Source organism: Heteronotia binoei, chromosome 8 (genome assembly GCF_032191835.1).
Source record: "Heteronotia binoei isolate CCM8104 ecotype False Entrance Well chromosome 8, APGP_CSIRO_Hbin_v1, whole genome shotgun sequence".
Taxonomy (NCBI): Eukaryota; Metazoa; Chordata; class Lepidosauria; order Squamata; family Gekkonidae; genus Heteronotia; species Heteronotia binoei.
In genome coordinates, this window is record NC_083230.1 from 129,419,757 (window position 1) to 129,434,182 (window position 14,426).

The 14,426-nt window shown below is 45.7% G+C and overlaps 1 protein-coding gene across 1 annotated transcript; it reads right to left on the reverse strand.

Moving 5' to 3' along the window:
• Positions 1 to 797: 797 nt before the first annotated feature.
• Positions 798 to 1,847, reverse strand: LOC132575792 (chemerin-like receptor 1). Its single transcript, XM_060244481.1, has one exon. It carries the CDS (start codon positions 1,845 to 1,847, stop codon positions 798 to 800), a length of 1,050 nt encoding a protein of 349 aa, XP_060100464.1.
• Positions 1,848 to 14,426: the final 12,579 nt, after the last annotated feature.

Consider the following 14,426-nt stretch of genomic DNA (forward strand, 5'->3'; position numbering starts at 1 on the left):
GAAGCCATAGAACAAAGCCGTAGACAAGTGCACCTTTAAGACCGACTAAGTTTCATTCAGAATGCAAGCTTTCGTACGCTCTTAAGCAGACTTCATCAGACAAATGGGAATGGAAGCAGCAATTATTAATATAAGTGGGCAGTGTAGAATCCTGGGAATGTTTTTAGCAGATTAAAAGAATCACAAATAGGGCTGTGTTTGTTAGTGTTAGGACAAAACAGGGCTGAAAAAACACTGGAGGGTGATAAAAAGCAGACTGCTGTCGTAGGTGCGAAGTGCCATAAATCCAGGTAACATTCTGGCTTTGTTAGTTTAAACAGAGGGCATGGTTTCTAATGGCTAACTATAATGAATGTTATAATCTCTCGAGAAACCATGCCCTCTATTTAAACTAACAAAGCCAGAACGTTACCTGGATTTATGGCACTTCACACCTACGGCAGCAGTCTGCTTTTTTATCACCCTCCAGTGTTTTTTCAGCCCTGTTTTGTCCTAACACTAACAAACACAGATCACTATTTGTGATTCTTTTAATCTGCTAAAAACATTCCCACGATTCCACACCGCGCACTTATATTAAGAATTGCTGCTTCCATTCCCATTTGTCTGCTTAAGAGCATACGAAAGCTTACCTTCTGAATAAAACTTAGTTGGGTTTAAAGGTGCCACTTGTCTACAGAATTGTACACAGTACTCCAAATGAAGTAAATAAATAAATATTAATAAATGAGGTATGGAAGGATGCATTTAATGACCATGCTCTGAAAAGTGGAGCCTGGGAGGAAGACCAATGGCATTTATAAGTTCTGGGGACTCATCTCTGCTGCAGGTTTGGGCTGGGTTTCGGGGACGGTCCCATTGCTCTCCTCCCCAAAGACATTTTCAAAGGCAGAGAGGAGGGAAGGCCTCGGCCTCTCCTTGAAATTGTACCCCAAGGCTATATAAAGTATGGGATTGACACAGCTGCTGGCGAAAGCCAGACTGGTTGCCAAGGGAATACCCACAATGAGCACCGGCGACGTCTCTAAGTACTCGCTTTCAAAGAAAGAGAAGACGGCATAGGGGAGCCAACACAGATAAAATGTCACTATCATGGTTGTGATCATCTTGAAGGACTTGGCCCACCGCATCGCCACTCCCTGCCTCTGATGGGTTTTCGCAAGGGAAACGATCGTCATGACGATAGGGACGAGAAAGGCACAAACGTACTGGCTGATCAGGATGAGGTGTTGGTTGATCTTGGCCTGCCTGAGGTTTCTGCCATAATTTAAGAAGCAGACGATCACGTCTTCGTCGACGGGGGACCTGCTGGTGTGTCTGATGTGGATTCTTGCTGACGAGAACCCCAGGGCCAGAAGCCAGATCCCACCGGCCACGATCCAAGTGAGTCGAATCTTCCGGGGATGTTGAGCCCAGGTCGAGCTCTTCATGGAAGCCCAACGCTCTAAGCTGAGGACTGCCAGGAAGTAAGCGCTGGCATAGAGATTGAGGAAGACGATGGAGTCGTTGAGTTTGCAGATGGCTCTGCCGAATGGCCAGTTGAGCATCATGGCGTTGTGGGTGATTCTCAGCGGAAGGGAGCAGACGAAGAGGAAGTTGGAGGCGGTCAGGTTGAGGAGCCAGACGATGCGACTCGTCTTCTTCATAACGAAGCCGAGGATGAAAATGACCCAGCCGTTCCCTACAATGCCTAACACAAAGATAATGCTGAAGAGGGCTATGGTGGCATACGCTATCCTTCTCTTTAAGATTTCTTCCCAGAAGTCCTCTTTGGGATAATGGGAAATGGGGATTCTGGGATCAGCGTAGGCAACCCCAAGAGGTGTCGACTCCACCGCGTTCCTCATGTTGTTTGCTCTTTGGCTCGTTGCTGCAGTAAGAACACGAGAAGCTGGATTCTGATTCTACCACTGCTAACTGAAAGTAACTGCTAACTGAAGGAGCTGGGCGTGTAACTGCTAACTGAAAGAGAGGGGATCCCCGGCCCCTGGCTGAAGCTTGGTAGCGCTGGTGAGGTATAACGCAACGGAGTGGTCATTTTCTCCCGAGAAACTGATCTTTATCGCCTGGAGATTGCTTGTATTAGCAGGGTGTCTCCAGCCTCCGCCTGGAGGTTGGCAACACTAGCTGGCAGTTGCCGCACTGCAGGATACAGAATCAGAGAGTTGGACGGGACCTCCAGGGTCATCTAGTCCAACCCCCCTGCACAATGCAGGAAACTCACAAACCCCTCCCCCTAAATTCACAGGATCGTCATTGCTGTCAGATGGCCATAAGACAACATAAGAAAAGTCATGTTGGATCAGGCCAATGGCCCATCCAGTCCAACACTCTGTGTCACACAGTGGCCAATATATGTGTGTGTGTACATATACACACACACACATATACATACATACATGTGGGGTGACATGATAGAGGTTTACAAGATAATGCATGGGATGGAGAAAGTAGAGAAAGAGGTACTTTTCTCCCTTTCTCACAATACAAGAACTCGTGGGCATTCGATGAAATTGCTGAACAGACAGGTTAAAACAGATAAAAGGAAGTACTTTTTCACCCAAAAAGTGATTAACATGTGGAATTCACTGCCACAGGAGGTGGTGGCAGCCACAAGCATAGCCACCTTCAAGAGGGGTTTAGATAAAAATATGGAGCACAGGTCCATCAGTGGCTATTAGCCACAGTGTGTGTGTGTGTGTGTGTGTGTATATAAAAAATTTTGGGCCAGTTTGTGACACAGTGTTGGACTGGATGGGCCATTGGCCTGATCCAACATGGCTTCTCTTATGTTCTTATATACATACACACATATGTGTGTGTGTACATATATACATACTATGGCCAATAGCCACTGATGGACCTCTGCTCCATATTTTTTATCTAATCCCTTCTTAAAGCTGGCTATGCTTGTAGCCGCCACCACCTCCTGTGGCAGTGAATTCCACATGTTAATCACCCTTCGGGTGAAGAAGGACTTCCTTTTATCCGTTTTAACCTGTCTGCTCAGCAATTTCATTGAATGCCCACGAGTTCTTGTATTCTGAGAAAGGGAGAAAAGTACTTCTTTCTCTACTTTCTCCATCCCATGCATCATCTTGTAAACCTCTATCATGTCACCCCGCAGTCGTGTTTCTCAAAACTAAAGAGCCCCAAGCGTTTTAACCTTTCTTCATAGGGAAAGTGTTCCAAACCTTGAATCATTCTAGTTGCCCTTTTCTGGACTTTTTCCAGTGCTATAATATCCTTTTTAAGGTGCAGTGACCAGAATTGCACAAAGTACTCCAAATGAGACCGCACCATCGATTTATACAGGGGCATTATGATACTGGCAGATTTGTTTTCAATTCCCTTCCTAATAATTCCCAGAATGGTGTTGGTTTTTTTATTGCAATCGCACACTGTCTTGACATTTTAGCCTCTGTTGAAAAACCTGCAAGGAAGGAGAGCCCACCACCTTCCGAGGAGGAAGCCTGTTTCACTGAGGAACCGCTCTAAACTCACAAACCCCTCCCCCTAAATTCACAGGATCTTCATTGCTGTCAGATGGCCATCTAGCCTCTGTTGAAAAACCTCCAAGGAAGGAGAGCCCACCACCTCCCCAGGAGGAAGCCTGTTCCACTGAGGAACCACTCTAACAGCCAGGAAGTTCTTCCTAATGCCAATCCCCAGGTGGGGGCAGGGGATCCCCCAGTTTGGAGGCCCTCCCTCTGCGTCAGGGTCATCAGAAAGCTGGGGGGCGGGATCCATGGAGAGCGATTCCCATAGGGTATAATGGAGAATTGATCTGTGGACATCTGGGGCTTTGGGAGGGGCTGTATTTTTGAGGTAGAGGCATGAAAATGTCAGAATAGCATCTGGTGCCTCTCCTCAAAATGTCCCCCCAAGTTTTAAAAAGATTGGACCAGGGGGTCCAATTCTATGAGCCCCCCAAAAAGGTGCCCCTGACCTCCATTATTTCTTATGGAAGGAAGGCATTTTAAAGGAGCTTGTTGTTCAGTCGCACAGTTGAGTCGGACTCTTTGCGACCCCATGGACAAAGTCACGCCAGGCCCTCCTGTCTTCCATCATCCTCTGACGTCTGCTCAGATTCATGTTTGTTACATCAGGAACGCTGTCCAGCCATCTCCTCTTTTGCCGCCCCCTTCTTCTTCTGCTTTCTGTCTTTCCCAGCATCAGGGTCTTCTCCAGGGAGTGCTCCCTTCTCATTGGGTGGCCAAAGTATTTGAGCTTCAGCTTCAGCATCTGACCAGCCAGTGAACAGTCTGCGTTGGTTTCCCTTAGGACTGACTGATTGGATCTTCTTGCAGCCCAAGGGACTCTCAAGAGTCTTCTCCAGCACCACAGCTCGAAAGCATCTATTCTTCTGTGCTCGGCCTTCCTTATGGTGCAGCTCTCACAGCCGTACGTTACTACTGGGAATACCATCGCTTTATAGAGATTTTTGTTGGCAGGGTGATGTCTCTACTCTTTATTATACAGCCCAGGTTCGCACAGTTCCTTTCAATGTGATGGCCGGAATTCCCTTTGGAGTTCAATCGTGCGTGTCCCACCCTTGCTCTTGGCCCCACCCCCTAAGTTTCCTGGCTCCACCCCCAAAGCCCCCTGGCTCCACCCCCAGAGTCCCCAGATATTTCTTGAGCCGGACCTGGCAACCCTTCCCCCCTCCTCCCCGCATCTAAGAGACAGCAGCAGGGGCTGAGTAATCATTAATGGGGTCGATCAATGAGCAGCCGAAATCCCAGCGGAGCCAAGGGAGTGTGGAAGGGACCAGGGAACGGAAGCTGCGGAGAACAGAAGCAAGGTGGAGTCAGCAGAGCCGGCCGAAGAGTGCCTTGCACCCTTTACGTCAGTAACGCTGTCCAGCCATCTCCTCTTTTGCCGTCCCCTTCTTCTTTCGCCTTCTGTCTTTCCCAGCATCACCAGTGCCCTGGTGTTTTCAGGTAAGGCATTCCACGGAGCAGGAGCAATTACTGAAAACTCTCTGGCTCTGGTGGTAGATAGTCGAGCCTCTTTCGGCTCGGGGATCTTGAGATGTTGGGACCCCCAACGAAGTGCTCTCTGGGGCACGTATGGGGAGAGGCTAGGGTTGCCAATCCCCAGGTGGGGGCAGGGGATCCCCCGGTTTGGAGACCCTCCCCCGCTTCAGGGTCATCAGAAAGCGGGGGGAGGGGAGGGAAATGTCTGCTGGGAACTCTGTTATTCCCTATGGAGATTTATTCCCATAGAAAATAATGGAGAATTGATCCCCGGGTATCTGGGGCTCTGGGGGGGGGGCTGTTTTTTTGTGTAGAGGCACCAAATTTTCAGTATAGCATCTAGTGCCTCTCCCCAAAATGCCTCCCCAAGTTTCAAAAAGATTGGACCAGGGGGCCCAATTCTATGAGCCCCAAAAGAAGGTGCCCCTATCCTTCATTATTTCCTGTGGAAGGAAGGAATTGAAAAGGTGTGCCGTCCCTTTAAATGTGATGGCCGGAACTCCCTTGGAGTTCATTTATGCTTGTCACACCCTTGCTCCTGGCTCCGCCCCTAATGTCTCCTGGCTCCACCCCCAAAGTCACCAGATATTTCTTGAATTGGACTTGGCAACCCTAGGAGAGGCGGTCCCGAAGGTAGATGGGTCCCAGGCCATATAGGGCTTTAAATGTTATAACCAGCACCTTGAAGCGATGGGCAGCCAGTGCAATGTTTCCAGCAAAGGTTGAAAGCTGGGTCTCCCTCTTTTCCTCCGGCACGACTGCACTCCTAGGCGGAGGGAAATACCCCCCACATTTATCCCTGCTTCCCACTCTGCCTTGTCGAGTGGCTTCTTTTGCCCTCTTCAGACTCCAGCCCTCCATCACCTGCTACCCGACTCCGGCTTTTCTCTGTCCTGGCTGACCGATCAGCCCTTCAATTAGGGTTGCCAATCCCCAGGTGGGGGCAGGGGATCCCCTGGTTTGGAGGCCCTCCCCCTGCTTCAAGGTCATCAGAATGCTGGGGGGGGGGATGTCTGCTGGGCACTCCATTATTCCCTATGGAGACCGATTCCTATAGGGTATAATGGGGAATTGATCTGCAGGTATCTGGGGCTCTTGGGGAGCTGTTTTTTTTTTTTTTTTTAGCAAGAGGCCCCAGATTTGCAGCATAGCATCTGGTGCCTCTCCTCAAAACACCTTCAAAGTTTCAAAAATATTGGACCAGGGGGTCCAATTCTATGAGCCCCCAAATAAGGTGCCCCTATCCTCCATTATTTCCAAGGGAGAAAAGGTGTGCGGTCCCTTTAAGTGTGATGACCAGAACTCCCTTTGGAGTTCAATCGTGCTTGTCACACCCTTGCTACTGGCTTCACCCCCAAAGTCTCCTGGTTCCACCTTCAATGTCATCAGATATTTGTTGAATTGTACTTGGTAATCCTATGTTCAATCCATTGATTTTATTATTTATTGCATACAAAATTTGTATCCTACCTTTCTGTCCACAAAAGTGCCTTAGAATTTAAAGCCTACATGATACAATGACATATGAAAACCACTCATCATAGAATCAGAGAATCATAGAGCTGGAAGGGACATCCAGGGTCATCTAGTCCAACCTCCACCCCCCCCCCCCCACAATGCAAGAAAGCCACAAATACCTACCCCACAGGATCTTCATTGCTGTCAGATGGCCATCTAGCCTCTGTTGAAAAACCTCCGAGGAAGGAGAGCCCACCACCTCCCGAGGAAGCCTGTTGCACTGAGGAATCGCTCTAACGGTCAGGAAGTTCTTAAACTAAGAACTGCAGAGCAGTTTTTAAATTAAATCTTGGGGGAAAGCCGACAGGAGATGAAATGTCTCTGGTTCAGGAGGACTCATCTCAAAGAGATGAAGGGTTAGCTGTTACTTTTCTACCGGGTAATGGATCAGAGTTGTCCACTGAGATGGTGACAAACAGTATGGACTGTCTGCCAAAGTCTCAAGGGAGAAGGAAGGTTGCGGGCCTAACTTGCCTGGGAAATTATAGATGTTTTTATGCAAATGCTAGAAGTGTTCAAAGTAAAATTGGTGAGTTGGAATGTTAGTGTTGGGAGAAAACATAGACATTGTGGGAATTTCAGAAGCTTGGTGGAATGAGGAGAATCAGTGGGACACGGTGATTCCTGGATATAAGTTATATCGGAAGGATAGGGAGGGAAGGGTTGGAGGTGGGGTGGCTCTGTATGTCAGAGAGGGTATACAGTTCAGTAAGACTGAGGTCAGAGAATTAGACTCATAGAAATGCTTTGGGTCAAAATAGAGGGCCCTAAAGGAAATTTAACTATGGGAGTTTGTTATCGGCCACCAAATCAAAAGATAGAGGACAATTATAATATGATGGAAGGATTAAAGATAGTGGCTAGACATAAAAACTGTGTTGTAATAGGTGATTTTAACTACCCGCAGATTGATTGGGTCAATATGTGTTCAGGTCGAGAGAAAGAGATTGAGTTTCTTGATGCTCTCAATGACTGTACTATGGAGCAGATGGTCACAGAACCTACCAGGGGTGGGGCAATCCTGGATTTGGTCCCAAATAATGCCCAAGACTTGGTGAGAGATGTAAAAGTGATCGCACCACTTGGGAGCAGTGACCATAACGTTATTGATTTCACCATTTGTATAAATAGGGAGTTGTCCTAAAAGACCAGAACAACCATGTTTATCTTTAAAAGGGGCAAATTCTCTGAGATGAGGAGGCATGTGAAGAGGAAACTGAAAGGAAAGGTACATACAGTCAAAACCCTTGGGGAAGCTTGGAGGCTATTTAAAACTACAATCCTAGGAGCTCAGATAAAATATATACCACAAGTTAGGAAAGGTACAAACAGGTATAAGAAAAGGCCTGCATGATTAACAAACAAAGTAATGGAAGCTGTAAAAGGTAAGAAGGACTCCTTTAAGCGATGGAAAGCTCGTCAAAGTGAGATTAATAAAAAGGAACACAGGCTGTGGCAAATCAAATGCAAGACTGTGATCAGGCAGGCAAAAAGGGACTATGAGGAGCATATTGCAAAAAACATAAAAACTAACAATAAAAATTTCTTCAAATATATTAGAAGCAGGAAACCAGCCAGGGAGGCAGTGGGGCCCTTGGATGACCATGGGGTAAAAGGATTACTGAAGGAGGATGGGCAAATGGCTGAGAAGCTGAATGCATTTTTTGCCTCCGTCTTCACTGTGGAAGACGAGAAGTGTTTGCCTGCTCCAGAACCACTAATTTTGGAAGGGGTGTTTATCAACCTTTCCATCTGTTAATATAAACCAGGAAGGGGGGGGGGGAATCAATTCTTTGAACTATTAACCACCAAACCAGACCGAACACCTGTGGAGACTTTTTAACTGTGGAAAGAAATCATGTTCTTTATTATGCAAGAGAGCGGGGAATACAAGCATTTAAAAATTAACCTCGCCATTACTGTAGAAATTAGTGCTCAAATTGTCAAAGTTCCTAGCAATGCACAATCACGTTAGGGTTGCCAATCCCCAGGTGGGGGCAGGGGATCCCCCAGTTTGGAGACCCTCCCCCTGCTTCAGGGTCATCAGAAAGCGGGGAGGGGGGGAAGAGGGAGGGAAGTTTTAAAAGGATTGGAGTTTTAAAAGGATTGGACCAGGGGGTCCAATTCTATGAGCCCAAAAGAAGGTGCCCCTGCCCATTATTTCCAATGAAAGGAAGGCATTTAATAGGTTTGCTGTCTCTTTAAATGTGATGGCCTGAACTCCAAAAGGAGTTCAATTATGTTTGTCAGAACTTTGCTCCTGGTTCCACCCTCAAAGTCTCCTGGCTCCACCCCCAAAGTCCCTAGATATTTCTTGAATTAAACTTGGCAACTCAAAGTCACGTTCTTGTGAGCAGTAGTGCAAAATACAAACCAGGTTTCAGCTTTTTCTCTCACCGCTTTTAAGGATTATATAAAAAACTCAAATGATACACCCAGAAACAGCAATTAATCTTCTCAGACTTCCCTCCAGAACAAAATTGATTTGCTTATCACAGTAGTGCCTATTTACAGACATATATCAGCCTTTTTCTAAAGTTCTTCTAACACAATAAATGTGATTATTGTCTAGATAAGGGATAGTTTTTTGACAAAATATGAGATAAACGCATGCAGATGAGCCAACCAACACGAGTTATTCCTGATACAGCAAGATAAGAGGGCCAACCTCAGCCCTTTAACTCTTCTGTAGCTGTTTCAATTTAACTGTCCAAGGATAAAAGTAACTCTGAGCAAACAGAGTTCACTGACCACGGAGGAGTGCTTGAACTCTCGGTTATTACGCAAAATCAACAGGGGAAAAAATAGTGATGTCACAGCTATCGCTACAGTTGAGTGGGTTTGCAAGCGATGTTGGGCCTAAAACCTTGCAAAACTTTGAAGGTCATGACCAGTGGCTTGAATTGAACCTGGGACAAAATTGAAGCCGGGGTAGGTGGGCAGAGACTGGAGCAATATGGTTCCTGTGAGAAAGCCTCATTTTGGGCAGGAGCTCCAGAATCTCAGGGATGTCAAACATGCGGCCCGGAAGGGGAGGGGGGCAGACAGATTAGGCCCCCAGAGACATCCTATCAGGCCCGCAAGCAAATAAAAAGTAGGTTTGTAACTTACAGATAGACATTTGAACAGCATACTCAGGATTGCTACAGCACAGACATTGTCGCCAGTTTTCAATGCAATAATTCAGAACAAGAGATGTTAAATAAACATCAGAGACTGTTAAATAAACAACATATTTAGTAGAGAAAGATAGTCCGTAGATGATATCAAACCACATTGAACTGGAGAGCCCATATTCCATGAAAGGAAAGGTTCCAACTTGCGGAGAAAAAAAGAATTGGCTCGAGAGGTGTCAGAAACAAGTTTATTGTCTGTTATTTTGTCTAGCAAGAAATATTCCCAGAGCTTAAATAGCTGCTGATCTCACTGATCTCCTCTGCCATTTTATTCCTATTCCGCTCTCTCCTTAACCCCCTCCCCCCTTTTTTCTTTCTTTTCTTATTTTTTTTAAAGTTGAGTTTGTTTGTTTCTTTGTATTTTTATGAGTGCACCCAGCGCTATTTATATGGTCACCAAAATTGATAATATTCATTTTCCCCCAAGATTTTGGAAATGTGTTGTACTTTGTTCTTACATTTACCAATATCTGATATACGAAGAAAGTTATGTATATTTTGGTTTTTACTCTTTTAATAAAGTTTGATTTAATTTTTTTTAAAAATAAACAACGTATTTCAAAAGTGCTTAACATCTTATTTTTTTTTTTAAAAAAAATTAAGAACGTAAGAGAAGCCATGTTGGATCAGGCCAATGGCCCATCCAGTACAACACTCTGTGTCACATAAGAACAGAAGAGAAGCCATGTTGGATCAGGCCAATGGCCCATCCAGTCCAACACTCTGTGTCACATAAGAACATAAGAGAAGCCATGTTGGATCAGGCCAATGGCCCATCCAGTCCAACACTCTGTGTCACATAAGAACATAAGAGAAGCCATGTTGGATCAGGCCAGTGGCCCCTCCAGTCCAACACTCTGTGTCACATAAGAACATAAGAGAAGCCCTGTTGGATCAGGCCAATGGCCCATCCAGTCCAACACTCTGTGTCACATAAGAACAGAAGAGAAGCCATGTTGGATCAGGCCAATGGCCCATCCAGTCCAACACTCTGTGTCACATAAGAACAGAAGAGAAGCCATGTTGGATCAGATCAATGGCCCATCCAGTCCACCAAACTGTGTCACATAAGAACAGAAGAGAAGCCATCTTAGATCAGACCAATGGCCCATCCAGTCCAACACACCGTGTCCCATAAGAACAGAAGAGAAGCCATGTTGGATCAGGCCAATGGCCCATCCAGTCCAACACTCTGTGTCACACAGTGGCCAAAAAATTATGTGTGTGTGTGTGTGTATATATATATATATATATATATATATATATATATATATATATATATATATTTATGTATGTACACACTGTGGCTAATAGCCACTGATGGACCTCTGCTCTATATTTTTATCTAACCCCCTCTTGAAGCTGGCTATGCTTGCAGCTGCCACCACCTCCTGTGGCAGTGAATTCCACATGTGAATCACCCTTTGGGTGAAGAAGGACTTCCTTTTATCCGTTTTAACCTGACTGCTCAGCAATTTCATTGAATGCCCACGAGTTCTTGTATTGTGAGAAAGGGAGAAAAGTACTTCTTTCTGTACTTTCTCCATCCCGTGCATTATCTTGTAAACCTCTATCATGTCACCCCGCAGTTGACGTTTCTCCAAGCTAAAGAGCCCCAAGCGTTTTAACCTTTCTTCATAGGGAAACTGTTCCAATCCTTTAATCATTCTAGTTGCCCTTTTCTGGACTTTTTCCAATGCTATCATAACCTTTTTGAGGTGCGGCGACCAGAACTGCACACAGTATTCCAAATGAGACGGCACCATCGATTTATGCAGGGGCATTATGATACTGGCTGATTTGTTTTCAATTCCCTTCCTAATAATTCCCAGCATGGTGTTGGCCTTTTTTATTGTAATCACACACTGTCTTGACATTTTCAGTGAGTTATCTACCACGACCCCAAGATCTCTCTCTTGGTCTTTAATTCTGTGCGTGCCTGCTCCCTGGCATTACATTTCATGACACACGAACCAGCCTGACAAGGTCTCATTTATGTCAGATCTCATAACGAATGATTTCGACATCTCTGAAATTTTTATTGTGCTCTTTCTTTCTCCCCCACCCCCTCCCCAAGTCTGGTGTAGTGGTTAAGCCAGTTTGGTGTAGTGGTTAAGTGTGCAGACTCTTATCTGGGAGAACCGGGTTTGATTCCCCACTCCTCCACTTGCAACTGCCGGAATGCCCTTGGGTCAGCCATAGCTCTGGCAGAGGTTGTCCTTGAAAGGGCAGCTGCTGGGAGAGCCCTCTCCAGCCCCACCCACCTCACAGGGTGTCTGTTGTGGGGGAGGAAGGTAAAGGAGATTGTGAGCCGCTCTGAGACTCTTCAGAGTGGAGGGCGGGATATAAATCCAATATCTTCTTCTTCTTCTTCTCCAATTGCTTCTGGGCTCCATTGTTCAAACCTCTTCTGAGAGTTTTGCTGAACTCTAAGATCTGACAAACTTTCTAATATTTCCCCCACCACCACCACAAAAAATGCAGAAATAACCGAAAACGTACAAAGCAGAGAGATGGAAATCTTCCTCATGCCACTGTGGCCACATTGAAGAAATTATTTTAAAAAGTTTGATGGGAGTAAGGTTTTATTATGGTAATGGTAATTCAAGAAGCATATTAAGGTATATGCTGGGCTGATAGAATTTAATACACCTTCCGGTAATGTCAGGGGTGTGTGACAGATGCAAATGAGTTGTTGCTAATGAACTCCGGCACCTCTTCTTCTACTAAATGAGCCCGGCTTGTAACCCACTTCTGCCTACGCTCTGGCTGCAACATTCTGTACCCACTGAAACTTCTGTGCCAATACATCTGGGCACCTTTGCCTCCCCTTGCTATGTTCAGCAACCTGTGTTCTTCTCAAATATCACATTATAGTGATAGAACGGTTGCCCACCTCCAGGTGCTTAGTAAATTTTAAAAAAAAAAACCCGCTAAGTGACATCATAAATTTTAAACAACAAAACAGTGTAATGTAAAGATCAGTGGTGTTCTGACAAAGCTTCAGTACCTGGCAATCTTACAGACCTGTTCTGAACCTTGCTGGTCTCCTGTGAATGTATTGTAAAGTTTGGGTTCCAGTGATAAATAAGCCTCCAGACGGAAGAAAGACGGATGAAACGTCCTGAGATCTAGAACAGACGTCTTTGGAAGGGCTTCTTTTAGTTCCATGAACTAAATACTGGAAAATTGTCACTCCTTGGTGATTGGAAAGGCTGCTTTTGAACTGTCTTCCGGGAATGTCTTCTTGCTACATGCTCTTGTCTATTTGAAGTTTTACGTGCAAGCTCTGTTAGAACACCACTGACCTTTACATTACACTGTATTGTGGTTTAAAATTTATGGTGTCTCTTAGTGTGTTCTTTTTTTATTTACACAGCTGTAGTCTAAGATCCTATAGTTTTGCTAACCTCCAGGTGCTGCCTGAAGATCTCTCGCTATGACAAATGAGCTCCAGGTGACCGAAACCGGTTCACTGTAAGGTTTTGCTAGGGTATCACTCATGCATCTTCTCATGCATAGGCAGAAAAAAGTTTACTTGTAGTGAATCAGCAAAGCAAACGTTGTATCGCAGGCCTGCCCCGGTTGACAGGTCTGTAGTCTTGTCTAGACAAAAGCAGACCGAAACTTGCCCGCTTATAGATCTGCGGCTTGGCTGGCACATAATTTCCTGCTCAACCTGTTCCCGCTAGAGCCGTTTGAACTCAGTTCCCAAACTCTGACACTTTCCCTTCAGCCAAGATCATAGACGCACCTGGAGTTCAGCTTGTCTCCGTCTCCTTGGAGACCAGGTTAGATGTTCGGCAGTTACTTTCGCTTTTAGGCAAGATTACACACGGGACTCCGCTAACATTGTGCTATTGCTTTAGAACATTCAGAATGTAAAACAGGCTGTTAAAATATCGTGGTTAGTGCCGAGTGAAATTAGACCGATCATTGAATACGTGAATGCAAAGGGATGGTACATAACAGGCAATGATTAATAATGAAGCTGGTGAGGGGTCTGGAGACCAAGTCCTATGAGGAAAGGTTGAAGGAGCTGGGGATGTTTAGCCTGGAGAGGAGGCGGCTGAGAGGTGATAGGATCACCATCTTCAAGTCCTTGAAGGGCTGTCCTATAGAAGATGGGGTGGTATTATTTTCTGTGGCCCCGGAAGGCAGGACCAGAACCAATGGGTTGAAATTAAATCAAAAGCGTTTCTGGCTCAGCATTAGGAAGAACTTCCTGACCGTTAGAGCGGTTCCTCAGTGGAACAGGCTTCCTCCTTGGGAGGTGGTGGGCTCTCCTTCCTTGGAGGTTTTTCAACAGAAGCTAGGTGGCCATCTGACAGCAATGCGGATCCTGTGAATTTAGGGGGAGGCATTTGTGAATTCACTGCATTATGCAGGGGGTTGGACTAGATTACCCTGGAGGTCCCTTAAAACTCTATGATTCTAGGAGGTGGTGGGGTCTCCTTCCTTGGAGGCCTTTAAACAGAGGCTAGCTGGCCACCTGACAGCAATGAAGATCCTGTGGATTTAGGGGGAGGTATTTGTGAGTTCCCTCCATTGTGCAGAGGGTTGGACTAGGTGACCCTGGAGGTCCCTTCCAACTATGATTCGGTGATTCTACAATACTGTTGAGAAAACCAATATAGTTCAGGATGCAAATACAGTGAGATATGCCATTGTCAGGGTCTTGTACCTGACATTCACTTGAAGAAAATGGCCACTTTGGAATGGGGTATTCATGGCATTATACTCTATGGAAGCC